Source organism: Phragmites australis, chromosome 9 (genome assembly GCF_958298935.1).
Source record: "Phragmites australis chromosome 9, lpPhrAust1.1, whole genome shotgun sequence".
Lineage (NCBI taxonomy): Eukaryota > Viridiplantae > Streptophyta > Magnoliopsida > Poales > Poaceae > Phragmites > Phragmites australis.
Genome location: NC_084929.1, coordinates 27,999,421 through 28,026,333, shown reverse-complemented (window position 1 = coordinate 28,026,333; position 26,913 = coordinate 27,999,421). Strand labels below are relative to the sequence as shown.

The window sequence follows — 26,913 nt, the reverse complement described above, 5'->3', positions numbered from 1 at the left end:
GACTTCACCTAATCAACTTTATTAGCTAAACTATACCAACTAAACGACGGTAGCGGAATGAAAGCATCGACAACCACACGACTCCACATGCACCAACTAGAAGACATGCTCCTACAACACCAGATCGTCATCTTAAAAATCTTCAAAGTCCACTGAGCAGCATATGAATTATGGGAGATAGCAAGGGTGAGCACATGAAGTACTCAACCAGTGTGGGAAAATTATGATATATAGGCTCTCAACAAGAATAGGATAACACATGTTATATTTGCATAAATGTGAGTAAGAAAAACAATAATGTAATTCAAAAGCATTAAATCGTTATTAAGTGAATGTAATCCAACAACCCAACAACTAGACATTACCCAAAGCTAACCACCCTATAACCATAACCATCCAACCATCACCAGACCACCAACCTATAATCAAAACCATAACCAACTAATCATATGATGATCCAAGTCTCTCATAACCACAAACACAACTATTATAACAGTTTTACACTCTATAGAGGTTGTCCAACTTTTAGCCACGAGTCATGATATCCATGTTGTCATGTTTGCAAGACACTTAACATATACTAGTGGTATGCCGCCAGGAAATCACTATGAAGCATGGTTCATCAATTAGGTCATGGTATTCTAACGAATGCCAGTCAGGTGTCTAGTCGATATGTTAAGTCTTACCCATATCGGCCTTGTGTTTGGTATAATATTTCTTGGGTTGTCGCTCCACGAACCGGTCCTTATATTTGACACTTGGGCAAAGACTACTCAACAGAGTAATAACCAGCAGAAAGAGAGAGGAAAACAGATGTTACAACCATCCTAACCAAAGAGAACAGATGTTACGACCATCCTAACCAAACAGACAACTGCTTGGAACGAATCTACATGCCTACCACACTTACCATCATAAAACCTACCAACTATGTGCCCAAGTCCTAGGGTTCCATGTCAAGTTTACCATGACCATTGCATATATTCACTAATCATGTATATAACACTACCTAACACCTCGACAGCATGACTAAGCAATTCTACCCAAAAGACTCATGTTAACCACCTATTAGGGTTCAAGGAATGTAAAGAAAAAACTAGTTAAACCCTAATATAGATGACTACCCATTAAGTTGATAGATATTGCATGCAATTTTGTAAAATAAAATATTTAAAAACATAGTTTCAAGATGATCAAGGACACTTATCTTCTCCTTACTACTGCTCAATGAACTCTAGCTCATAGTCTTGATGTTCTTCAAACTGATCCGAGGCGTTGATGTCTAATCACACAATTACTGGAAAAGCATACAAACAAAGCTCACTAAGAACAGAGCACAAAATAAAAGAACAATAAGACAAAACCTATCTAGAAAGATAGAGCTCTGAAAAACGAATCTAACGATGTAAGAATCACTTAAAAGGAGCTAGAACAAAAAAGATATGCTAAAAATAATATTAGGGTTTAATCTAGAAAATGACTTAATTTCAAAGAAATAGAAAGTTCAGGGATCTTTTTGTAAAAATAGAGGGAACTATGTGTAATTATGGAAAAGTTTAGGGACTAAACTATAAAAAGACAAGGTCTTTTGTGAAAACAGAAAAGTTCAAGGGTTTATTAGCAAAATTACAAATTACTGGAATTATTTTTATACTGAAAACCTCTTTTAATTCGTAGGGCAGACTGGGCTTGACATGTGGACTACACATAGACAAGACAACTGATGTGGCACACACATGGCAGGGTGACATGGCTGGGGTTGCTGATTGTGATTAAGTGCACAACACGTGGCTACTGAAGGGGTATGATTAAATCTAATCGTGGCCGCTGGCTTGAGGTCAGATGACGTGGAGAGGTTTAGACGATCGGTGAAAAAAGAGCACGGCGGCGCCGAGGGGGAGACAGTGGCACACTCGCCGGAGAGATGCTGGAATCATGTTTCGGTGCACAACTATTGATGGCGAGCGGCAAAAAAATAAAGAGAGGCTCACCGAAAAACCGTTTTGAGGCTTACCAAGGTCGGTGAGGCTCGGGAAGATGCATTGCGATGACGGAGGCGACGAAGGGCTCGGGAACTCGTCAGCGAGGCGGCTCTAGCGGAAAAACGGCGAAGGCGACGACGGCTTGAGCTTTGACGGAGGTAGGCGCGTCTGCTGGTGGCTTCGGGTGGCGTTGGGTGGCTCTAGAGCGGCGAGGCATCGTTAATGGCGGTGGCAGGCTTTGGATCTCAGCGAGTTGAGGCGATGGAAGAACGAGGAGGGGGCGGGGACCTATATAGTCGGGTGAAGGGCTCGGGACGGGACAGAACTCAAGGGTGGCGGTGAAGTCCTTCTCGCACATGGCGGCGTGACTGAACTGGAGTCAGAGACAATGGATGTGAGGCGCGGGCGCAGGGGTGAAAATAGAAAGCTGCTGGGGCGTCTTCGGGAGCAGGCGGCAACACGGGCTGGCAAGCATGGCTACGGGCGGATTGAGGAGTTGAGTCAGGGTGTGGCCTAGGCGGGAAGGAAAGGGGAGGTGGGGAGGGAAGGTAGGGCAGACCGGGTCGGCTGGCTTGGTGGGCCGAAAGGGAGAGAGGAGGGGCGGCCTAGGTAGATTTAGTTTTTTTTCTTCTAATTCACTATATTTCTATTTGTACCCTTTTCTATATTCTATTCTATTTCCAAATTAGAGAAAAACAACTTCAAATAAAAGAAAACAAAAATCAAACAAACCCTACATGCCTAATCTCAACATGAATGCATATTCAACCAATTATAACCTATGTCAAAATTAGAATTAATTTAGAAAATAGGTTTTTGCCTATTGCAATTATTCAAATCCAAATTAATTCTAGAAAAACTTTAGGAATTTGCAAAAATTGAAAATCAGTGTGTTGAACATATTTGAGAGCTTTTGTCACCCAAGTTGAAGTTGAAGATTAAGACAAATAGCACTAAAATCAAGGACTTGATTAGTGCTAGTTTAGGCATAGTATGCATTGAGCTAGGTGATTAGCCTAAAGTTAGATCAATTGAATGATCCATACTTGTTACTCTTGATGTTTACCTATATCTAAACAGTTTAGCAGGGGTGAGTCTTGTGAGACCCTCCATCTGAGTTTGTGAGCAAGGGGAGTGTCCTGTGCCGGAGCAGCAAAACACTACTATAGTAAAGATGGGGGTGAGCATCCGAACGTGCCTAGTGGGAGATTCATCAGTGTGTGAGGAGCTCTAACAGTAAGAACCACAAAATTATCTGATTAGTGAGATTGATCCTTGTGAGAGGCTCTAATATGTACTAGAGGTGAGAGGCAACTCATCTATACCACGAAAAAAGTCATCGTGCAAAATTTGCGCTTTCTATCTCATTTACATTCAACACTTCTATGTTGTACTGTTTTATTTTCCGTATTTACTCTTTCTAGAATTGTGTAATTGCTAGAATTAGAATCTAGGTATAAAACTTTATTGTTACAGAGTAGTCACAATAGATAAACCTAAATTATAATTAGATATAAATTAATTTAGATTTATCATGTTAATTTAAGTCAAATAGTTTTTTAAAACCCTAATTCAACGTCACTACTGTTACGAGATGCTTAGCTGGTGGAAGCGACACTGCGGATGAAATATTCCCCAAATATATTGGACCACTTCATATGACGAAATCGGTCGAATGACTCCGTCCAGGATCGCTCGTCCCACGTGGCGTATGAAGAGTACCACACATAGTCTTTTGTTGCTCAAAAAATTCTAATTTTTTTTACATGTTTTATAATCTATGTGTAATCCATGTGCAATCTATTTTAATTAGATTTATCCAAAAAATATGTGTAGAATTGAAACTAAAATTTTAAAAAACTACTTTTACAACTTCTAATCATTGTTAGGGTCTCAAATAAATTCAAAAAATCTGAAAAAATCAGTAATATTCTTCTTACGTGATGAACTAATTTTTAAAATTATTTTTAGCTCTATATTATAAGGTTATACGATAAGAAAATAAGTTCATTTACAATACTTCATCTCATCCAGCGTAAACCCGTTCAAAATCATTCTATTCGCAGGCCGACGAGGTGAGCGGTCAGCCTAGACTGTCCTGAAGAAGACAAGGTTAACTGAAACACGGACGAGGAAGTATCATACGGGTGTTTTACAGCTAGCCCCATCCAGATCCGGGGACCCAGCCGATCCGCCCGGCCGCACCACACCGCCGAGACCTCTAAACCCATCCCCGTCCTCCTCACTCCGGCGCGGCGACGAAACATCCCGCCGCCGCCCCGATGGCCGACGGAGCCAGCAGCAGCGGCGGGCGCGGGGGCGCGGGCGAGTCGGTGGTGGTCGACTACGGCCGGCGCCGCACCATCTGCGGCTACTGCCGATCCTCCGGCCCCACGAGCATCTCCCACGGTACTCCCGTCAGATGAAACTGATTCGCTCTACTTCGAGCTGGATCGGACCTAGACACCACGTTGCGCGTGGAATCGCCCGTTGGTTCTAGTGTCCCGACATCTCGTTGAATCGCCCATTGGTTCTAGTACCTCGAGGTGTTGACGCGTCACGCGTAGGATGTCTGACTCCGGATCACTGCGAAATTTGTGAATTTCTGTGTAGATGTTGCTGCCAAGGGGCAGTGCAAAAGCACGATGGTTTCGTTGTTCAGGTTAGGGAGAATCGTGGTTGCTTCAGCTTATGCTCGTAAGGAAATGGCTTTGTGGTTGCCAATTGAGGGGCATGTATGGTCTATGAACCTGTGAACGCTGGTTGTTATCTTTTTTTAACTCACATATACCACTGATCGTTATTTCGTTAGTCTACGAATGCTTCAAACGCCTTATTGTTGCACTTAGCTTGTAATACTTGCAACAAGCCAGTGACCATCCAGTTCTGTCTCGGAAGTGAAATGGAAAATAGGCCATTTACATGATTGTTAACTCTTTAATCGAGGGATCAATATGGAGCATATCACATATGTTATCTGTGGTTTTATAAAGTATATAGCCAACTTTTATGTAATTGATCAGTTTTACGAGCTAATAAGATATAGCAGATGGGAATGGCTTTGACCTTTAAATTAGATGTTTCATCATTTTCTCCGTTGTTACCCTTTTTCTTCTTGTTCTATCTGTCATCTCTATACTTGTCCATAGACAACTTTGTCACATCATTTACTGTTCTACCTTATATCCTATTAATCTTGCAGGTCTGTGGGCTAACAGTCTGAAAGCTGACGACTATCAAGGTACACAATTTTTGCCTTTTGTTATGCTACTTGGAACCATACTATTTTTTATCCCACTTCCAGAAAAAAGAGATAATACATAGATGTGGATTTTGGAGGCTTGCTGGTTGTTCTTTTTGTGCACATAATCTAGGGTTATAAAGGTTATGATATGAAAAATCCTATATACTTTCCGTATTCAAAATCTGATTTAGCAAGTTTAGTTAATGCCCAAATAATATACGTGCAATTGCTAGAATTGTCATTCAATTGATTAGCTAGAAGAATCTGGAAATGTAAATGAAATGGCGACAGGTAATATAGCGTGGCTAAAAGCTTGTGAAGCTCAAAATAATATCGAGACACCTGTCTTTGTCGTGGTTTCCTGTCATAAATCATAATGTAGACTTGTAGAGTGTTCTAAGCGAAATTTGTGGTTGTTGGACTACGCTAAGGAATCTGGTTAGGTATAGAAAAATTGTACTAGTCCTTGTAATATTTTGCTATTATCACCGCAAAAATATGGCTTTTAAGTCCCCGGAGGCAGTTCAACTGTCACAGCTCCCCATCACCGTCGCCATGACGATTGCGACACCGAGACATCGGTGGACACGATGTGGTCATACAACGTGTGGCTAAGGAGGTTGGCAGCGCGTCGTACTTGATCCTCACACGGAGCAACTACGCTGACTGGAGCCTGCTTATGAAGGTCATGATGTAGGTTCATGATCTCTGGGACATAATGAAGTTTGGCGATGTGAATTTCCAGAAAGATCGTATGGCGCTGAAGGCCATCCTCCGCGCCGTGCCTTAGGAGATGATCGGCACGCTCGCTGTCAAAACGAGTGTCAAGTAGGCCTGGGACACCATCACATCGATGCATGTCGGCGACAATCGTGTCCGCAAGGCCTCAGTGCAACAACTGCGGAAGGAATTTGAGGCAATTTCCTTCCTTGATGGGGAGACGATTGACGATTTTTCGCGATACATCTCTCCGGCCTCGTCACCAACCTCGCCACGCTCGGAGAAACGATGGAAGAACAAAAGGTGGTAGAAAAATATCTGTGAGTAGTCCCTAATAGATTTTTACAGATTGCTCTGTCCATTGAGACTCTTCTCGATCTCTCGACGCTCACACTGGAGGAAGTGTCTGGAAGGCTAAAGGCGGTGGAGGATTGTCTCGATCTGTAAGAATCCCTTGACGTCGACAGAAAGCTCCACACCGAGGAGCAATGGCTTGCACACATGACGGAGCAGAAGCAGAGCAAAGTGTCCTCAGGCAGTGGCAATGCTCGTCGCCGTGCGCATTCACCGTGGAAGAAAGGGGGAGGTGGTGGCTCCGATGGCAAGGAGTTTACGTGTGATCTCTCTCACGACAAGTGCTACAATTGCAGGTGATATGGCCACTGGGCCAATGGCTATCGATTGCCCAAGAAGGCACAAGCTTATTAGGCCTAGGGCGAGGAAGAAGACGAGCCTGTGCTCCTGATGGCGCAGGTATGCGCTCTTAGTGATGCGCAGGAGCAATCACCAAGCCACATCCACCTCGACAAGCCTTGCGCACAAGTCCACCTTGGTGCCAGCGACCACCTGGAGGGTTGGTACTTCGATACCGGCGCCACCAACCACATGACGGGTCGCCACGATGTCTTCGCGAAGCTCGATCAAGGTGCGGTGGGCTCTGTCCGTTTCGGAGATGGCTCGGTGGTCGACATCCGTGGCTGTGATACTTTCGCTGGAAAGAATGGAGAGCACAAGGCGCTCTTCAGAGTCTACTTCATCCCACGGCTGAAGAACAACATCATTAGTGTGGGCCAGTTGGACGAGGGGGCTCCAATGTGCTGATCGAGGACGACATCTTGCGGATCTGGGACCGCCAACGCCGCCTTCTCGCCAAAGTTCGTTGCGGGCACAACTGGCTGTACATCTAACGCCTCGACGTTGCCTGTCTCGTCTGTCTCGCGGCATGCCACAACGAGAACGCCTGGCGATGGCATGCGCGCTACGACCGCATAAGCTTCGACACACTCCGACGGCTGGCACGCCATGAGATGGTGTGAGGCCTGATGCAGCTGGAGTACGTCGAGCAATTGTGCGACACGTGCATCACCACCAAGCATCGTCGAGCTCCCTTCCCGCCATAGCCAAGTATCGGGCGAAAGAGCACCTCGACTTTGTTCATGGAGATCTTTGCAGTCCCGTCACGTCGGTGACACCGAGTGGACGATGCCAGTCACTATATGTGGCTGACGCTCCTAGCTGTGAAAAGCGACGCGGCGGTGGCGATCAAGACGATCCAAGCGGAGGTGGAGGTGGAGAGTGGTCGGAAGCTTCGCATCCTCCGCACCAACAACGGTGACGAATTCACATCCATTGAATTCGCGTGCCATTACGCCGTTGCGATGATTGATTGATTGCGCCTCTCCACCACGATGTTCTGTTGTGGGTTGTACGGTGCGGAGAAGTGTCACTGGACGCCACTTCCTAAAACAGAGGGGCGTGTTAGCGGAGTTTTGGGGAGAGGCGGTAAGCACTGGCTCACCGCCATCTTCCTGTTCAATCACACACTGACGAAGAGCTTGGATGGCATGAAGTCATTCGAGGCGTGAAACGGTCGTAAGCCGACGGTGAACTTTTTGCGCACCTTCGGCTGTCTGGTGTACGTCAAGGAGGCACGACCGCATCTGCGGAAGCTTGATGACAGGAGCACGCCCTATGTCTTCATCGACTAAGAGTGTGGCGCAAAGGCGTATCGCCTCTACGACACTAGCACCAAGTGCGTCCGCGTGTTGCGAGATGTGATCTTCGACGAGGACACCGGATGGAGCTAGGAGCATGGCTCCGTCGAGCGACTTCGCCGTGGAGTTCATGGTGAGTCAAGTCCATCTCCTGGTTGTTGACGAGCTCACCTCAGCCAGTGGAGGAACACCGGCAGCGGAACCACATGCACCAAGTCCAGCGGCGGCCGATGCGTTGCCCAGAATGTCGAGCGGCGAATCTACTGAGGAGGTGGACTTCATCATGCCACCGCCGAATGACAACGCTAGGCTCGACGCACACCACGACGACAACCCAGTATGCTACCGCATTGTCGATAAGCTGCTCAGCGACGGGGGGAACTTCGGCGAGATACGCTACCCGTGTCCTGGATGACACCGAGTTGCACCTGGCGTGCGCAGGATAGTCGAGCTCCTTCGTCGAGGCGAAATGTGACACAGCTTGGCGAGCAGTGATGCTGGAAGAGATGAAGTCCGTCAAGGAGAACGGGACAGCACCCAATTGGGCTCAAATGGGTGTTCAAGCTCGAGAAAGACGAAGTCGGGGCTGTGATCAAGCACAAAGCCCACCTCGTCACCAAGGGCTATGTGCAACAACTGGGCGTGGACTTCGATGAGGTATTCACACCTGTTGCCCTTCTGTAGTCCGTGCACCTGCTGCTGGCACTAGCTACCCAAGAGGAATGGCTGATCCATCACATGGATGCGAAGTCAGCCTTTCTTAATGGCGAATTAGAGGAGGAAGTGTATGTTGCGCAGCCACCGCGATTCGTCATCACCGGAGAATAGCACAAGGTCATGCGGCAGTGGAAGGTGCTCTACGTCCTGCGACAAGCACCGCGCAGATGAAACGCGAAGCTCGACAACACTTTGAGGGCTCGGCTTCGAGCAAAACGGGCACATGCGACGTACTGACGTGATCATGGCAACACGCTGCTGCTCCTTGGGGTCTACGTGGATGATTCGATATCATGGGATTGGCAAAGGGGGAGATCGATTGATTCAAGACAGAGATAAAGACTAAATTTAGGATGAGCGACCTCGGGTTTCTCTCCTTCTACTTTGGGATCGAGGTCCAGCAGAGTAGCAGCGGCGGCGGCATCACGCTGTGCCAAGCGCACTACACCGCTCGAATCTTAGAGATGACGGGGATGAGAGAATGCAATCCCGCTCACACCCTGATGGAGGAACGACTCAAACTCAGCCGCGAGAGTACGGTGGCAGAAGCGGACGCAACGGAGTATAGGAGGCTTGTTGGAAGCCTCCGTTACCTCATCCACATGCAGCCGGATCTTGCCTTTAGCTTCGGATTCGTGAGCCGCTTCATGGAGCGACCAACTCAGGAGCATATGACGGCCGTTAAGAGGATCCTGCGCTATGTTGCCGGAACGATCAACTACGGCTATCGCTACGGGAAATCAGAGGAGGGCCAGCTGGTCAGCTACAACGACCTCGCCGGCAACATTGGTATGCGGAAGAGCACTTCTGGCACTTTATTCTTCTACGGTGACAGCATGGTGAGTTGACATTCTCTCAAATGGAGGGTGGTGGCATTGTCGTCCTGTGAAGCAGAGTATATCGCTGCCACCACTGCAGCTACATAAGGTGTGTGGCTGACTCGTTTGCTCGTCGACTTCAAGGGGAAGCCTGTCGACACCGTCAAGTTCAAGGTTGGCAACCGATCAGCTCTAGCACTTAGCAAAAACCTTGTGTTCCATGGGCGCATCAAGCACATCGATGTGCGCTACCACTTCATCAGGGAGTGCTTGGATGACATGAGTGTCAGTGTAGACTTCATTAGCACCAAGGACCAGCTCACAAACATCTTAACAAATGCATTAGGGCGAGTTCATTTCCAGGAGCTTAGAGCTAGGATTGGAATGGTTCAGATTAAACTTGAGCAAACACACAAGGCTTAGGGAGAGTAATGTTAGAGTAATCCCTTTGTAATATACACCTTTGGATGATCTAAATCCAATATAGAGGCTATTAACAGGTATAGGCTTTTGGATGTTTGAATAAACATTAGAAGCTGTTGGCAACGAGAAAAATCCTGTGTCTGTACTCGCGTGTGTTCTTACGACCCACCTCTCGCAAGATCGATTCCAATAAAACCCACTGAACACCGATGAACTGCGCCAAAACCAACACAACACAACGAATGGCGACACCAGTATGACGATAAGCTCAGGGTTTCAAACACCGCCTTCAAAATTTACAGGGCCTAGGCCCTGAACCGGTAACCAGTGGTTACCGGCTAGTTTTTGGTTCAGTCCCAGCCACTCTCTCTCTCTCCCCCCCCCCCCTCCTACAATCGCAACTTCTAACTTCCAACAAGTCCTATAGCACCTAGATTCATAACAACCAAAAATAGCTCATTAGAGTAACATACATTCACTGGGTGCTAAAGTTCTGTTAGCCACTGGGATTTCCAGTTCCCGGGCCAGGATTTGTGTCAGACCCCGAATGTTCAGTATCGGTTCAAACACGGATTTACAGAGATGAGCAGATCGGAGATGCAGAAAATTGGGATAAAATCGAATTCATCCAGAGATCAGGACGACCCCTAACTAATCTAAGTATATGCTAATGGAATATACCGGGGAAAAGTGCTTCTCATTCCATTTCCATCTGACTTATATACTCGTCAGTCTGATTACATTATGACAGCATTAATCGAATTTAACAACTGATTACGCGGGAATTAAACAGAAGCAAAAGAACATAAGTGTTTTTAATCAAGCGGTAAAGGTAATTTGACGTAGTCCCTCAGATCTTCCATCTACGGCCGATCTCAGCTTCTCCCAAGTGGTAAGTGAAGTTGGCGTCTGCAAGACTAATCCCACACGGCTTCGCCTCCCTGCCCTTCCTGTACCAACTGAAGTCTGAACTTCTTGGAATGTCTGAATATTTAAGGTCTGACAACGCCCCCCTTCTCAAGATCAACCTTGTCCTCAAGGTTTGAAATCCTTGAACGTTCTGGTGATGAAAGGGACATCTTCCCACGTGGCATCTTTTTCCGGCAAGTTAACCCATTTGATCAACCCTACCACTGCCCCCTTCCTGGGAATTATGCGCCCGTCTATCACCCTCTCTGGTTCAGTCAAAATTCCATCAGAACCCGCTGAAGGTAGCCCTGGAAGTGGAACGGCATGTTTACCATGATGCTTCTTCAACTGGCTGATACGAAATACTGGATGTATCTCAGTCCCCTCTGGTAGCATTAGCTTGTATGCTCTTCTTCCTATCTTGTCCAACACCTTGAATGGTCCATAGAACTTGGATCTCAGTTTTAGGGAGCCTGTCAGCCCAAATGCATTTTGTCTGTAAGGCTGCATTTATAAGTATACCCAATCTCCAATTCCAAAGCTTCTATCTGACCTCTTCTTATCTGCATACTTTCTCATTCTTTCCTAAGCTAGAGTTAGATTTTGCTTGAGCTTAAGTATCATATTCTCCCTCTGATTGACAGAAATCTTGGCTTCTTCAGATATATTGCAAAGAAGTGTCATCTCTCCAATCCGAGGAGGAGGATAGCCATATAATGCTTGAAATGGAGAAAGCTTTAGAGATGTGTGATAGGTTGTATTGTACCACCATTCAGCTGTGGGTAGCCATGTATACCACTCCTTAGGTTCCAAGAAAACCATACTCCTTAAATATGACTCCAAGCACTGGTTGACCCTCTCAGTCTGATCATCAGACTGAGAGTGATATGCTGTGCTGAATTTTAAGTTAACCTTCATGCTTTGAATGTTTCAGTGGAGATTTTGCTAGTGAAGATTCTGTCCCTGTCACTAATGATTGATATAGGCATTCCATGCAGCTTATACGCATGATCCATTAACAACTGAATCACTTGTTGGACTGTATAAGGGTGTGAAAGAGCAATGAAGTGTGCATATTTGGTTAACCTATCCACCACTACCAAAATCACATCAATAAAATTTAGATTTAGGTAAACCCTCAATGAAGTCCATAGTAATGTGTGCCCAAGCCATGTCAGGAATTTCCAATAGCTCTAGCAGTCCTGGACTAGCTATATGTTCTAACTTAGTCACTTGGCAGGTTGGACACTCAGATATCATTTTCTCCACATCTGCCTTCATCTTTGGCCAATAGAAAACCCCCTTGATCCTGTGATAAGTGGCTCTCACCCCTGAGTGTCCTCCAAATGCTGATGAATGGAAAGTCTCCATGAGTTTGCCTCTCAATTCACCATGATTACCCACATACACTCTCTTCTTGTAATATAATATACCAGCCTCAGTGGTATAGTATCCATTTAGTTCAGGCTGCAACTGAGACATGCTTATCAATTCAATTCCTGGCATTTTTCATCTTCTACATAGCTTTGTTTAACTTCTTCAATCCATTGGGGTTCTACTGCACATATAGCACTGCAGCTTGGCATCTGTTCTTGAGACTCATCTCCCTTTCTGGACAATGCATCTGCTACCACATTTTCCTTCCCCTTATACTCCACTGAAAAATCAAATTCCAGTAGCTTCAGCAGTAGCTTGTTCTGGATTCCATCAATTAGCAAATAATGTAATGTATTTAAGGCTCTGCTGGTCTGTTCTAATGATAATCCTCCCTCCTAGCAAATAATGTCTCCACGTTTTTAATGACTATAATTGCCATTGCCTCTTTGTCATAAACAGATTGAGCTTGAGCTCTTACCCCCAAGGTTTTGCAAAAAAAAAGCTATGGGCCTTCCCTCTTGCATTAGAACAGCTCCCAACCCATTGGTACAAGCGTCAGTTTTCAACATAAAAGGTTTAGAAAAGTCAGGCAATGCCAGCACTGGACAACTAGTCATGACCCTTTTGAGATGTTCAAATGCTAATGTATGTTCATCCCTCCACTGAACAGAATCTTTCTTAAGTAGATCAAATAGAGGTCTACAAAGTTGACCATACCATTACACGTTGACCATACCATTACACAGACCTTATGTAGTATCCAGTGAGCCCAAGGAACCCTCTCAACTTGGTAATGTCAGTAGGTCTTGGCCACTGTAGTATATCTGCAACTTTTTGGGGACCTGTGGACACTCCTTCTGAACTTATGATATGTCCAAGGTATTCCACATGATCAATGACAAAAGAACACTTGTTTCTCTTGGCAAACAGGTGATTGTTTCTTAATATCTCTAGAGTAGTTCTTTGGTGTTTCAAGTGATCTTCATAATTCCTTCTGAAAATCAAGATGTCATCAAAGAAAACTATGATGAATTTACCCAGGAATTTGGCAAAAATTGTGTTCATCAATGCCTGAAATGTTGCTCGAGCATTGGTCAATCTAAAAGGCATTACTATGTACTCATAGTGTCCCAAATGTGTCCTAAATGCAGTCTTAATTATATCCTCTTCTTGCATTCTTATCTGGTGATATTGACCTCAAATTAATCTTGCTAAAGATAGTAGCTCCATTTAACACATCCTATCATAGGCATTGGAAACTTGTTCTTGATAGTAAGTGAGTTCAACTCTATATAATCCACACATAATCTCCATGATTCATCTTTCTTCCTCACCAATACAGCTGGGGATAAATAGGGGCTGAGGCTTGGTCTGATGGCTTGTGTGTCTAACAGCTGTTGAATGAGGTTCTCCATTGCTTCTCTCTTGTAGTGGGGTACTCTATAGGGTCTTATATTAGGGGGTGCTGCTCCTTTTAACACAATTGCATGATCACACTCTCTTAGGAAGTAATCCATCAGGTTCACCAAAAATATCATTGTATTCTGCTAATAAGTTCTCAAATTCTGGAGGCAATTGATTTGCTTCCTGGGAAAGTTCCTCTTGTATCCAATTGATGTCTATCACACATCCTTGGGCCTTCTTGTTGATCAATTGTTCCAATTTTGCAGTCTGTTTAATGCATTTGGGTCATGGAGTAGTACGTCTTTAAACTTGATCACTTTGCCATCATGGTGATAGTTAAGTATATTTGCTGCAAATCCAAACTTATGGGACTATACTTGTAGATCCAATCAGCTCCTAGGATTAGATGATAAGTCCCCAGTTTTAGCAATTTGAAACAATCCTAAGAGTGATAGTCTTGTGTCATGTATGATAAAGAATCCACCATTGCATCAGTTTGTAACTGTCCTCCTCTAGCCACTGTCACTTTCATTGGTTTTGTGTAGGACAAAGAACATTCAGCTTGAACAGCAAATTCGTAGTCAACAAATGAATTGGTACTCCCACTGTCTACTAGAGTTACAACTTTTTTTCCATTAATATAAACTACCAAGGAGAAAGTGTTTGGACCCAGGACTCCATTTTCAGCAATTGTTGATATCATCATAACATGTTCTTGCTCTTCCTCCACTATTGGTTCCTGGGGCTGCCTTTCTTCAGCTATACAGTCATTCATCTCAGTTGGTTTATCATGTGCTTCAAGGTTTGCATTCTCTTGCTCTCCTTCCAACAGAACGGTATGCAGTCTGTTCTTAACCTTACATTGATGTTGTGGACTCCAAGGCTCCTGGCAGTACCAGCATTTTCCTTTCTCTCTATGGTTCTTTTCTACAGGTGGAAGCTGGTTCCTCCCCATAGCTGGTTTTCCTTGCCAGTTGTTGTTCTGAATATTTCTGGCCATAGGGTATGGTTTCTTGTAACTGTTGGCTTGTTCAATATGGTTTGCATACCAATAAGCCTCCAGCAGATTTTCAGATTGATGGCAAGTAACCTGATGTTGTATATGTCCTTTCAACCCTCCAATGAAACAGCTCAAGAAAAATTTCTCCGGCAGATATGGGTGCTCCCTCTTGAGACTAGACATGCATTACTCAAACTTATCGACATAATTTGTGACTGTTCCTTCTTGCTTCAAATTCTGGAATTTAGCTATTGATTCATGAACTCCCGACACAGAAAACTTATCTTGTATCATTCTTCTCAATTGTTCCCAACTAATGAGCTGCCAAGGGATATCCAACCCAGAAAATCAATTTTCTGCCCTTCCAATGAAATGAGTTGTAGCTACATTTACCCATTGCTCAAAAGGGGTTCCAGTCAGCTCAAAGAACCCTTCACAATACCTCACCTATCCAGTTGGGTTTTCACCACTAAACAATGGTATCTCCAACCTTTGTCCTTTAAGTACTGCTTCTGCATAAGGATGATTCACTACACCTCTATTTTCCTCCACAATTTGCACCCCCATTGGTTGTAATTGGTTCCTATGCATGCTGTTTCTTGAAGGTGAGTACCCTAGTCCATATGGGTTGTATTGGGGCAAGCATGTGTTTCTGCCTCCATTCAGTGGCCTCACAGTGGGTGCCGTGGGAGCAGTGTACACAGGTAGATTAGCAGAACTACTGGGGTTTATCATAAGAACATCTAGCTTCTCAAGATTGGGAGATGGTGCTATCGAAGCAAATCTGGAAATAGGGGTATGTGGAACCGCAATACCTGAGTACCCTGGATGTTCCAGTGCTTGAGGAATCCTCTATGTGTCTTCAGCAAATCTTTGTGTACCAGCATCAGCTTCACTCCTGATCATCAGCAACCTCTTGATCTCAGACAGATCCAACCTCAAATGCCTGAGATCTGCCACCGCCTTCTTCAGATCATCCAGCTCTTGCCTCCAACTATCGTCTCCTCCAATCGGTTGACTGTAGCCCACCTGACAAGATCCGTCACCTGAGAGGACAGCCCGGGATGAAATCCCTCGCTATAATGCCTCGTCAGGATCTACCGCCGCCTGAGCCCAGAGATCGGTCGAGGGATTTTACACACGAACGTATCGAGCAACCCAAGCCTGAATCTGGATTCCCTCTGTCACCATCGCAGAAGAATCTGGCCTCAGCTCCAGGAACTTTACACACAGACAAGCGCCACACAGCCCTCGCTTCGATCGGATTCTTCGCCAAACTTGCTTTGACGAGGATGTCTCGGCTCTAATACCCATTGTCAAACCCTGAATGTTCAGGATCGGATCAAACACGGATTTACAGAGACGAGCAGGTCGGAGATGCAGAAAATTGGGATAAAATCGAATTCATCCAGAGATCAGGACGACCCCTAACTAATCTAAGTATATGCTAATGGAATACACCTGGTAAAAGTGCTTCTCATTCCATTTCCATCTGACTTATATACTCGTCAGCCTGATTACATTAGGACAGCGTTAATCGAGTTTAACAACTGATTACGTGTGAATTAAACAGAAGCAAAGGAACATAAGTATGTTTAACTGAGCGATAAAGGTAATTTGAAGTAGTCCCTCAGATCTTCCATCTATGGCTGATCTCAGCTTCTCCCAAGCGGTAAGTGAAGTCGGCGTCTGCAAGACAAATCCCACACGGCTTCGCCTCCACGCCCTTCTTGTACCAACCGAAGTCTGAACTTCTCTGAATGTCTGAATATTGAAGGTCTGACAATTTGGAACCCTGTATAAGCTCAAGGAATTTCATGATAACTTGATGGTATAAATAATTTATAAATTCAATTTGGGGCCTTGTGGCTTTCTAAAAAGCCAGGGAATAAAGTTTCCTTCAATTGAAAATTTCAGTTTTTTTCTTAGTAAAACTTTATCTAATGCTTGATGCTGGATCTAAGCTGTGCAGATATTATATTGAGATTTGGTTTGCTTTGAGTGCGCATGTGCACAGATGAAGTGCCTTTATGTTGTTGCTATTTTGCTTGTTGCTCTGTACAGGATCCAAAAGTGCAACATCCTGCAACACAATGTTCACCCGGTGGAAGGCAATTGCATTTTACTAGTAAATCGCAATGATGCACAATACAAAATACTGTGTTCACTTTCGACTATCAGTTCACCTACTGGAAAAGACAAATGTAACCTAACTACAGGGGTGAAGCTACGATAGACTAGGGGGGTGCACAGGAACCCCGTTAAGGAAAGATTTTAGTGGTAATCGACTCAGATTGACATTGGCACGGCAAAGCTTCATCGAGTTGGGGCACCCCTGTCCTTGTAGTTCCAGCTTCGCCCCTTCCTAACTATAACATGTAAAACGACAGCTTGGGATGTGAAATTGGATCTATTAAAAACAAAGGTACGCTATAAATTGTCATGTTGCAACAATTTGGAACATCGAAAAAATTGCATCCAGCGAAACAAGTTTATTCAGAACAAGAATTCATGTGCTCCTGAAATATGAATTTAACTAGATGATTTATAGAAAGGAGAGTGAAAGCGAGGTGGAATAAGCTGACTTGTTGGTGAAGTAGTATACCTTTATTAGTTCAGGTTCTTCCATACAATACTAACTATGCCATTTTTGACCCTGAAGATAATGACTTGTGACCATAATTTCAAAATTTACAGTTCTCCTTGATCGTGGGTGGAGGAGATCTGGCTGTTTTCTTTACAAACCTGAGATGGAAAGAACATGCTGTCCCTCATATACAATACGCTTAAAGGCAAATGAGTTCAGTTGTTCCAAAGAGCAAGGTCGTGTACTTAAAAGGATGCAAAGGTACTATAGTTTGTTTTTCCTATTCCTTGATGTTTGCATGTGACCCACTAAGTTTATAATATATTAATATCTATTTTCTAATAACTTGACTCCTCAAATTTTTCCGTGCTGTGTCTTCACCCCATCCATGCACAGATTCCTTGATGGCGAGCTTGATCCCCAGGTTGGAAGTCCGCAGTGTAAGGCAAGCCCTACAAAACGCTCACTCAGTGAACCTATGAATTCACCAACCTCAAAAGTGTCCAAGGTATCAGCAAATGAGTTTCGAGCAGCCACATGTCCAAATTTTTTGAAAGAAGATGAGTTCACCAGCTGTCTGTCAAGCAAAATCAACGAGGCAATAGATGCATGCTTCCAAGGGGGAATATTAGGCTCTCATCTTCAACTCCCTAAAGCTGTTGTGAAGACTGTTAAACCTCAAGTAAAAAAGAAAGTAGGAGAAGCAGTGCAAGAAAAGAAAGTACAAAACACAGTGCAAGATTTGGTGTATACATGTAATGTAAGTTTCCAAATAGTGGCAACAGTTAGACGTGCATTGGCTAAAGAAAAAGGCACTAATCAAACTGAAGTATTAGCAGATCCTAAAGAAAAGGGCACTAATCAAACTGAAGTATTAGCAGATCTTTCTCCTAATTATGTTGCAGAAAAGCTGGCCATGACAATGGAACGTCTCGGAGAACTAGCTGATTTTGAAGTCAAAGCATGTAATGGGCATCTGAATTTCTATTCAGCCACCAATCAGGCAACGCAGAACCACTCCAGCACTTATGTACCTACACAAGCTTCAGACAAGGCTAGTAGCTCAAAACAAAGCTCTGTGAACAGAAATAATGCAAGGCATCCTCAAAAAAGAAGAAAACTAGAGATTAGGATGAGCATATCACATTTTGATTCTGAGGAGTTTGCTTTGTATCAAAAGTATCAGACAAAAGTGCACAAGGACAAGATAGTTACGGAAAGCTCGTACCGGAGATTTCTAGTAGATACACCAATTGTGTTTGTTCCCCCAAAGAGTGGTGATAATACAGTTCCACCATGTGGGTTTGGGTCTTTTCATCAGCAGTACAGAATTGATGGGAAACTTGTGGCTGTTGGTGTAGTTGATATCCTTCCTAAATGTTTGTCAAGCAAGTACTTGTTCTGGGATCCTGACCTTGCTTTCCTATCTCTTGGAAAGTATACAGCTCTAAAGGAGATAGATTGGGTCAAGACAGCACAGGAGCACTGTCCCAGCCTTCAGTACTACTATCTTGGTTTCTATATACATTCTTGCAATAAGATGAGATACAAAGCTGCATATCGACCATCAGAACTGCTCTGTCCAGTCCGTTATGAGTAAGTTGTTTTTCCTCTTACTATATTCCGCAATGCATATCCTTTCTAACGCAAATGCAACAACAGTCAAACATTAGGGAAGTTACTGGAAGTACACTGAATTATGTGCTGGTGTGCTTATGTGGTTTAAAAATGGGTAGGATTAGGATGCATCTTCTTTTAATAACGGTGCTGGTGATCATTCTAGAGTAGTAATTCGCAGGAGACTGCTGTTACCACTGTTTACAGTTCAAGTACATGTCATCTTGACTGAGCATGGGTAGTGAAAAGTTGAAAACTTGCAAAACTTTCATAGAACAACAAAGCCTTTTGGTCCCAAGCAAGTTGGGGTAGGCTAGAGATGAAATCCACATGATCCAACAATAAAGAGAAAGAAAAAAGGAAATAAAAAAACAAAAGAAAAGTATTAGTATTGAAAACTTACAAAACTTTCATCTGCTTAAAATATTGTCTCACGCTTAACTATTGAAACTACTGGTTATCTATTTTTATGTTTCCATTCCCAACTATTCAAATCGCAGGCTTAAATGCAGAATTTAATGCTTGGCGTTAGTTTTGTTTCTCTTAAATTCCATGCTTAAATGTAGGAGGAATTATTATTGTCTGCAAATTTTTCATTCTTCTAACATTTAACTCTTAACATTGCAGGTGGGTTCGCTATGATTTAGCCAAACCTTTATTAGATAGAAGTTTGTATTCCGTTCTATCTGATTTTGCTACAATGCAAGATGAAATGCATCAACCACAGATTTTTGGTCCTAATAATGACTCTTCAGCAAAAATTGACCACTTTGAGTCTCCCAGTGATGAGGATGAAGAAGATTTGAACGACTATGAAACGGGTATGATGGTTGATGAACAGATAACTCATTCAGAAAAGGCTGATACCACTGAAGATAGTTCCAGCATAAATGACATTGAAAACATCATCCTAGACCTGAATGATTCTCGAGTTAAATACAAGGTATATACACAAATTTGACCTCCAACCTAAAGGATGATTCTTTTACTAGACTGTCTGTGCACTGAAATGGGGGTGTATCATCAGGCAGGCATTAATTTTGCTTTTTCTAAGTATTCATTTTTTGAGGGGAGCTTTTCTGGTATTTATTATGAAATTGTTTGCTTTTGCTGTTATTAAATCATCTCTCTTTTCATAAGTCTATTCTACAGAACCTAATACTGAAAATTCTCTCTTTTCTGTTACCTAACTTAATATGCTGCATAATGATTAGAATCGTATAATATGTCTCTAGGAAATTGTAGTTCTTGATATGTGCCTTTATTCTTTGGGGTGTACTAATCTGTGGCAGTTTAGATTGTTTTAGTTTGTCGAATTAGCCCTACTTTGCCTTTCAGGATCTTCAGCAAGTCTTTGGGCCAATCGAGAGGCGACACCTCAATGCACTAGAAGGGCAATTGAGCAGATACGCCAAAGCTGTTGGAAAGGAGCTATCTGATCGAATGGTCTATTCCATTACCTGATACACAACTATGTCCGAGGGGACAGTTCTATGAGAGGTGCACCTGAAAGTTGAACTCTTGCTCGTTCGGAAAGAGCGTTTGAACCCTGGTACTGTAGTATTTTTAAGCGCATCGGTATGTTGTAAAGATTCCAAGAAATAAGAATGGAGACTGACATGACATGACACCTTTTTCTTTTGCCATTTAAGTCATCTTTTCTTATCACCATGAACCTGAAGAGCGAAATGCGCCGTTCGAGACTTACCAGAATGGTATGCGTTTCTTGAAACCGTAGAATGGAAGATAAAGACGACATTGAAATGTGATCTACGATGTCCAAAAGCTTATGCCTTATGTGCTTCTTCTACCTTGTCCGCGTAGCAGCAGTACTGATTAAAATGACACCTCAGTGAGCTAGAAGGTCCGTTTGTCAGCCGAGGCACTAGACAATCCATCGTCGTGTCACTCTAGAAAACCCGCGCCGGCACTCAGCAGGGCCGTGCCGCGGTCATGCAGTGGTGCAGAGGGGTGCCTCGTGGCTTCTGCTTTGCGCATGCGAACATGCCGGGATGGCGTACCCCGTGGGCCGTGGCATCGTCCGACGGCACGGCTGCGCGTAGTCCGGGGCAGCTGCTGGCCATGCCGCTGGGGCGTGTCCCCCCATCCGCGGCGCTAACCTCGTGCGTGGCGCACAGGGGTTGTGGGCATTGCCGAACATCAGCCGGTCAGCGAAGGCCCAGAAATATTGCTGGATTTCATGAGAAATCCCGAGCTCCAAATAAGACATAATCACTTGAGAATTATTCGATTCGACATCTACTTTATTTTAAAGAGGCGCTGGTACATTATCCTTACATCAATACTCGGCAAGTTAACGTACGTAGTCACCTTTCCGAAACTAATGGCAATACGCGAAGATTCTCGCTTTGTCACAGTGATTTCTCCATTCACCGGCACTCCGGCCTCGGCTCGGCTACCGAGGCACGCCCATGAGCTGTCGAGCTTGCATGTGAGTCGAGCATTAACACGCCAGGTCTGCCTTGGCAGCACAGGCGCACAGCGGTAGGGCGGTGTGGCCACGGACGGATGGATAGAAACAGATGAAAAGACGACGATGCCGTTCAATTCTGGGTAGTGGTGAGAGACGAAAGGAAAAGGCGGAGAGAGAAAGAGATGCTGAAGAAAAGTGATGGGAGGCACTAACCTCCAGAAGAGGCGGTGGACTGGCTCGGGAACGGCAGACGGGTGTCGCCTTTACCTTAGGACCGGCGACGGGACGCCGTCGACGGCGAGACTCGCGGGCTTATCGCACCGACGTGTGGGACATGGTCGGATGGGGTCGGCGCGTCGGGGAATGCGGGGCTGGTTGCTTCCTCCCGCGTGGCGCGCGGAGGCAACGGCGGCTAGCGGAGACCCCTGAAGGCCGTTATCGAGGCGCGCGCGGGCTTGTAACTGCTCGCCAACAGACCGGGTCCCGCGGTCCTCGGCGATCCGTATGCGGCTTTTCATCCTGTGCTCTACCCTGTTGCGATGATGACAGCCGGACCTGCGTATCGCGAACGCTGGACACGTCGGCCGAGCACGCTGGGCCCTAAAACGCTTCACGAATCACGGTGCTCCTCCGTCTCACGCATCGTCGTCTTCGCACCTCAAGAGTCTTCTACCTTCGCCATGTCGCCTCCTCCCCTGAGAACCTCTGCACCAGCCTCCTTGTAGCAGCATCACGCCGTCGTCTTCTCCAAGCGGCCTCACACCAAAGTCGTCGCCCCTAAATAGGTTCGCACTGTCGTCGTCGTCGGCCTCGCACAAACTAGCCTTGTGATTACCAACGACTTCACACTGAAGTTAACTGTCTCGCGTCAAAACCTCATCATTGCATGGAACCTTGACGTCGAGCCACCTTGCTCGAGGATCTTCAAGCTCTAGTACCAATCCGCCATTGTCCGGCGACCCCGGGCAGACGGCCGGGCTCCACCGATGTGCTTCGCACTAATGAGCATTGTTATATGAAGGGTAAAGCTGATTTTTCTTGGCCAAACGCTCGCCGTTGTTGGCCATGCCCGGGCTCCAAAAATCAGCTGGCTCCACCAATGGTACCAATTATTGTTGGAGCTAAATCGCTCAACTACCTCGTACTCAGGACACAATCAACACACACTCGTGGATATCGTGGAGGAAGTAGAACGCGCACGCCTACATATATACAAGCGGATTATAGGTTTAAAAATAAAAAAAAATGATACGTTCTATTGCATGATACGTTCTATTACTCTTAAAATTTTAAAATTCAATGATGTATTATATGACTTCAAAATTCAAAATACTATAATTCTAAAATAGTCAATGACAGATCTAGACTAAATATTTCGAGAGGTTCGATCTCTTCTTATTTCCCCTCTCTCTCCTTTTTTTCTGTTCTTTTTCCTTCTCCTCATCTTCTTCTCCTCTCCTTCTTCTATGTCCAAACATTCTTCTTCTGTCTTCTATATCCAAAAATTATAGGGGAACACTTGAGAGCCCATCAAGCCTCCCTTGGATCCGCCACTTGAAATAGTTATGAAAAATTCTAAAATATTTAGTGGTATAGATGATATAATGATAACTTTGTATACTAAAATTTGTCTTTTTTATTTCTCATTGTACTGATCATAGTTTTTTCTAAATATTTTTGAAAGCTAGATCATAGCATCCTCTACATCATAAAACAATTCAAAAAAAATTATGACTATTTCAGTAGTGTTTTAAATTTTGAGAGCAATTGAACACAATTTTTTTTTTATTTTTGAAACATGTCACCAATTGGAAGAGTTATTTTTTAAAATATGTCGCTCTTATCCTAGTTTTGCAAAAAAAAATTTAAACAAACACCTATTTTTACAATTTTTTATTTTTAAAATAAAAAAAATAAAAAACTCATGATCAGTAGCGGTTGCTCAGACTAGCCCTACAAGATCGTTAGACCTATTTTTTTAGGCTGCGATTCGGGTAAAGGCTGGATCATTTTGCTCACATCTAACCTCCACTGACCACTTCTAGAACGCAGGTCTACCTCTCATGGGCCAACTCCTCACCATGCAACGGAAACATATTCTTAAAAAGTTCGTAGTATTTACTTTAGGATGTGTATATGATTTTATTAATTAGTGGTAATATAGTCAATGAGACTAACATGTTTATCAAGTATATATTTTAGTAGGACTCATAGATGCAATACGTGAAGAAGCCATTAAAGCCAGGATAAAATTTGATTGAATTGGAGAAGTCTCATAGAAATTGACTACACCAGAAAGTTTGACGCAGAGGCATTTGTAAATGTTGAAATGTTTCGACCAATGAAAATAGTACACGCCAGATGGTCCACCGTATGAAAGTGATGAACATCGAAGTGTTCTGACAGAAGAAGGAAAGGAAGGTGTACACGTCAGATAGTCCGGCGATCTGAGTTGTACACATCGGATGATGCGCTGGAGGATTTCTTGCAAAAAAAGATTGCAAAGGCTGAAAGATTGAAGTTCTACTCGCTGGATAGTCTGGTGAATAAAGAGAGTACACGCCGGATTGTATTTGCTCAGAAGAGAAGATCAAATAACACACTAGATAGTCCGACGCTATGGATTGAATACACTGCACAATACGCCAAAGTAGTTTATGCAGAGAAGATGTCAGTGGCTTGTATTGGCTCAAGTACACACGTCGGATGGTTTGGCGATAGAGATGAAGATCACAACAGATAGTTAGGTGTTCACAGAAACTTTGAGTGAAGTTCCAACGGCTAGTTTTGGAAGATATACACACCAGATGGTCCAGTGAGTATTATGATATCTACACCGGATCATCCGACGTATACATCGAATTTGAACTATTAGGGCAACGGCTAGTTGGTAGGTTTGAAGCTATAAATACCCCTCTATTCGATCATTTGAAGGCGTTGGAGTCTAAATAACCTCATATACACATGAGAAGATATTCAAGCCATAAAAGTGCTTAAAGTGATCATTCAAGACAATTAAATACAAGATTAGAGAGTTGTTAGTGCTAATAGGTCTAGAAAGAGTTGTTGCTACCTAGAGAGTGGATCAAGGAGTGATCCTATCGTGTATCGAGAGGTACGTTGATGCCTTAGAGTCTTGATGACTCGTCGGCACATGGGCCTTGGTGGCTCAAGTTTGTTGATCCTCCTACTTGGTGTGGAGCGGCGGCAAAAAACTTGTATGGGGACACAGAGACCTTTGCCTTAGTGGCTCAAGCTCCGAAGTGAAGATGACGTATAAGTAACCGAAAAAGAGGTTAGTAGTGAGACCTTGCCTTGGTGGCTTGATGGCTTATCGTGCTTAAAGCCTTGCCTTATGGCTTGGTATCTCAAGAGCCGTGACCGAAAGAGTCTTGTCGATCAGGAGTATATCCTTTGTAGAACTACATGGATTAGTGGTGCCTTGTGTGCCATTGATACCACGGGATAAAAATTTATTGTGTTGAGTTTGTTCTCTCTACCTTATTTATGTTTCCGCACTTATATACTTACAATTTATCTTTCTAGAGTAGGTTATAAACCTTTTAAACGGTAGAGTAGATACACTAGATAAATCTAGAGCACATTTAGATATAAATTGATATAGATTTATCTTGTGAAATTTTTAGAGTTATTTAGGTTTTTAAGTATCATAATTCACCCATCTCTTAGGACGCCAACGATCCCTATACTACTAATCCTAATCTTACAAATATACTCCCTTCGATCATAAATATTTGACGTTTTTGACTTATGATTTTCATGTTTTCAAACTAAATATTTAAAAGTCATTAACGGTCAAATATTTCACACTTGCCCTAAGGAGGTCCACGATCATCTTTCGTCACTCCATTTGATTTGTATGAAATGCCACTGCCCGTGCAGATAGAAATGCTTGTCGCTCGCCTCTCCTCTTGTTGGTGCCCATCACGCCTCGCTGCCCCTCGACACCCGTTCGATGCTTGCATGTGGTGCATCCCATCCATCCGCGTGCCCCTCTGCCCATCCATGTGTTGCCTCACCCACTAACCCACATCGGTCCTTGCGCATGGAACCACTGGCCCGTGCCCATCCATATGTCGGTGCCTCCTGATTCCCCCCCCCCCCTTCATTTGTTAGGCTCACTGTCATTTCATCCACTAACTACACTCTCTATGAGGTTGCCCCTTATAACTCCCTTTGGCCTCAGCACCACTATCACTACCTATGGCAACCCAAGGCGCGATGCCACCTTGGCCTTTAACGTAGGTCACCAATCGTCAGTGCCTCTACTTGGTTTTAGTTTACGCTTCTTAGACGATAGAGTTCTCGATGAGTCCACCCTCCATCTCCTCTTTTAGTTTCATTGCCTCACACATCGTGCCTCTCGTGCTGGCTTCAAGGGCGCACGCGAGGTCTCCTTCGATCATCGTCGCGCCCTCTAGCTCCACCTAACACCACAGTTGATGCCGGTCGTCGCCTTCTGCCTGCCAGCCATTGTGGCTCGACTGGTCCTTGTGCGACCTCTAGCTCCCGATCGCCGCTTCCTCTAGCACATCCACAACCACCGCGTGTGAGGCTGCATGAGCTAGTGCCATGGTGCTCCAGGCCACCTGCTCTTGTCTCCTCCCACGCTGCCTTCTAGCATGCACATGGAGGACCTGAACCTAGAGTTCATGTGGTCTCCATCAAGGGGGTTTAAAGTCGACGCCAAGTTCATTGTTGTGGAGTGGAGGCCGATGTGGATGTTGATGGAGGGCACTAGGACAACACCTCGTGGCGATCCACATGGGCCATCGCCGACATGGTACGTGAGGATGAAGGGCGGCGACCGATGTGGATGACGATGAAGGGTGCTTGAATGGCGGCCCATGGTGGTTCATTAGGATCACCGCCGATGAGGTATGCGAGGACAACGGGGAATGGACATCACTAGCACTGTGATCTCCATGTCCGCCTCCGAGCATCTAGTAAGCCGCGTGGAAGGTCACCCACATCGGCATCCCCACGCTCAAGTTCGCGTCGATGCCCTCTTCACATGGGCCCGTCATCGCCTGATGCGAGTCGTGAGAGCTCGTCGTCTGCTACTACCCCGGTATAGGTCCATGTGCTCGAGGATCCCCGCCCACCCTCAACATCAGTCACACTTGCTTGTGCCGACTCCTCCACTAGAGACCACCTATTGCCTGCTGGATCCCATGATCGACCTTGTTGTGGATTGCTTGCGTCGAACCCCATACACCGCTAGGTTCAACTCAATGCCTGCCTCTGTTGCTACTGATGGCCACATAACCACTATTGACCTCTAGGATGATAATGATGTTGGATGTGAATGGGAGTAGTAGTTGAGGCCGTGGTGTATTTTATATGTGTGTCATCGGCATGATTCCACTCTAATGGCTCCATTCTGTCGATAACTTTGATATCATATTTGTATCTAACATTATCGTCTAAACTAAAACATCTTTCGTAAAAAACATGTTCCAAACCTTTTTGCCTTATGCAATAGTTTTCAAAGTCAATATAATTTTATGAATTTTTTTAGTTACTTTTAACCTGTTTGAGTTTAATGGACATAACTAAACTTTTTTTTAAATAGAAAAGGGTAAACCATATTGGTAGGTGCTCCTCCTTAGTATCTTAAACTTTGTTGTAACTGTTTTAAATTTGGCTGAAGCTCATCTAAAATT

The 26,913-nt window shown here is 44.4% G+C and overlaps 1 protein-coding gene across 1 annotated transcript; it reads left to right on the top strand.

Annotated features, from left to right (window-relative positions):
* The first annotated feature begins 4,077 nt into the window (after nucleotides 1-4,077).
* On the top strand, nucleotides 4,078-20,420 carry LOC133928979 (arginyl-tRNA--protein transferase 2-like). The gene is made up of 6 exons (XM_062375534.1): nucleotides 4,078-4,391; nucleotides 5,185-5,223; nucleotides 17,286-17,436; nucleotides 17,572-18,771; nucleotides 19,420-19,735; nucleotides 20,131-20,420. Exons 1-6 carry the CDS (start codon nucleotides 4,265-4,267, stop codon nucleotides 20,254-20,256), a joined length of 1,959 nt encoding a protein of 652 aa, XP_062231518.1. The 5' UTR covers nucleotides 4,078-4,264; the 3' UTR covers nucleotides 20,257-20,420.
* Nucleotides 20,421-26,913: the final 6,493 nt, after the last annotated feature.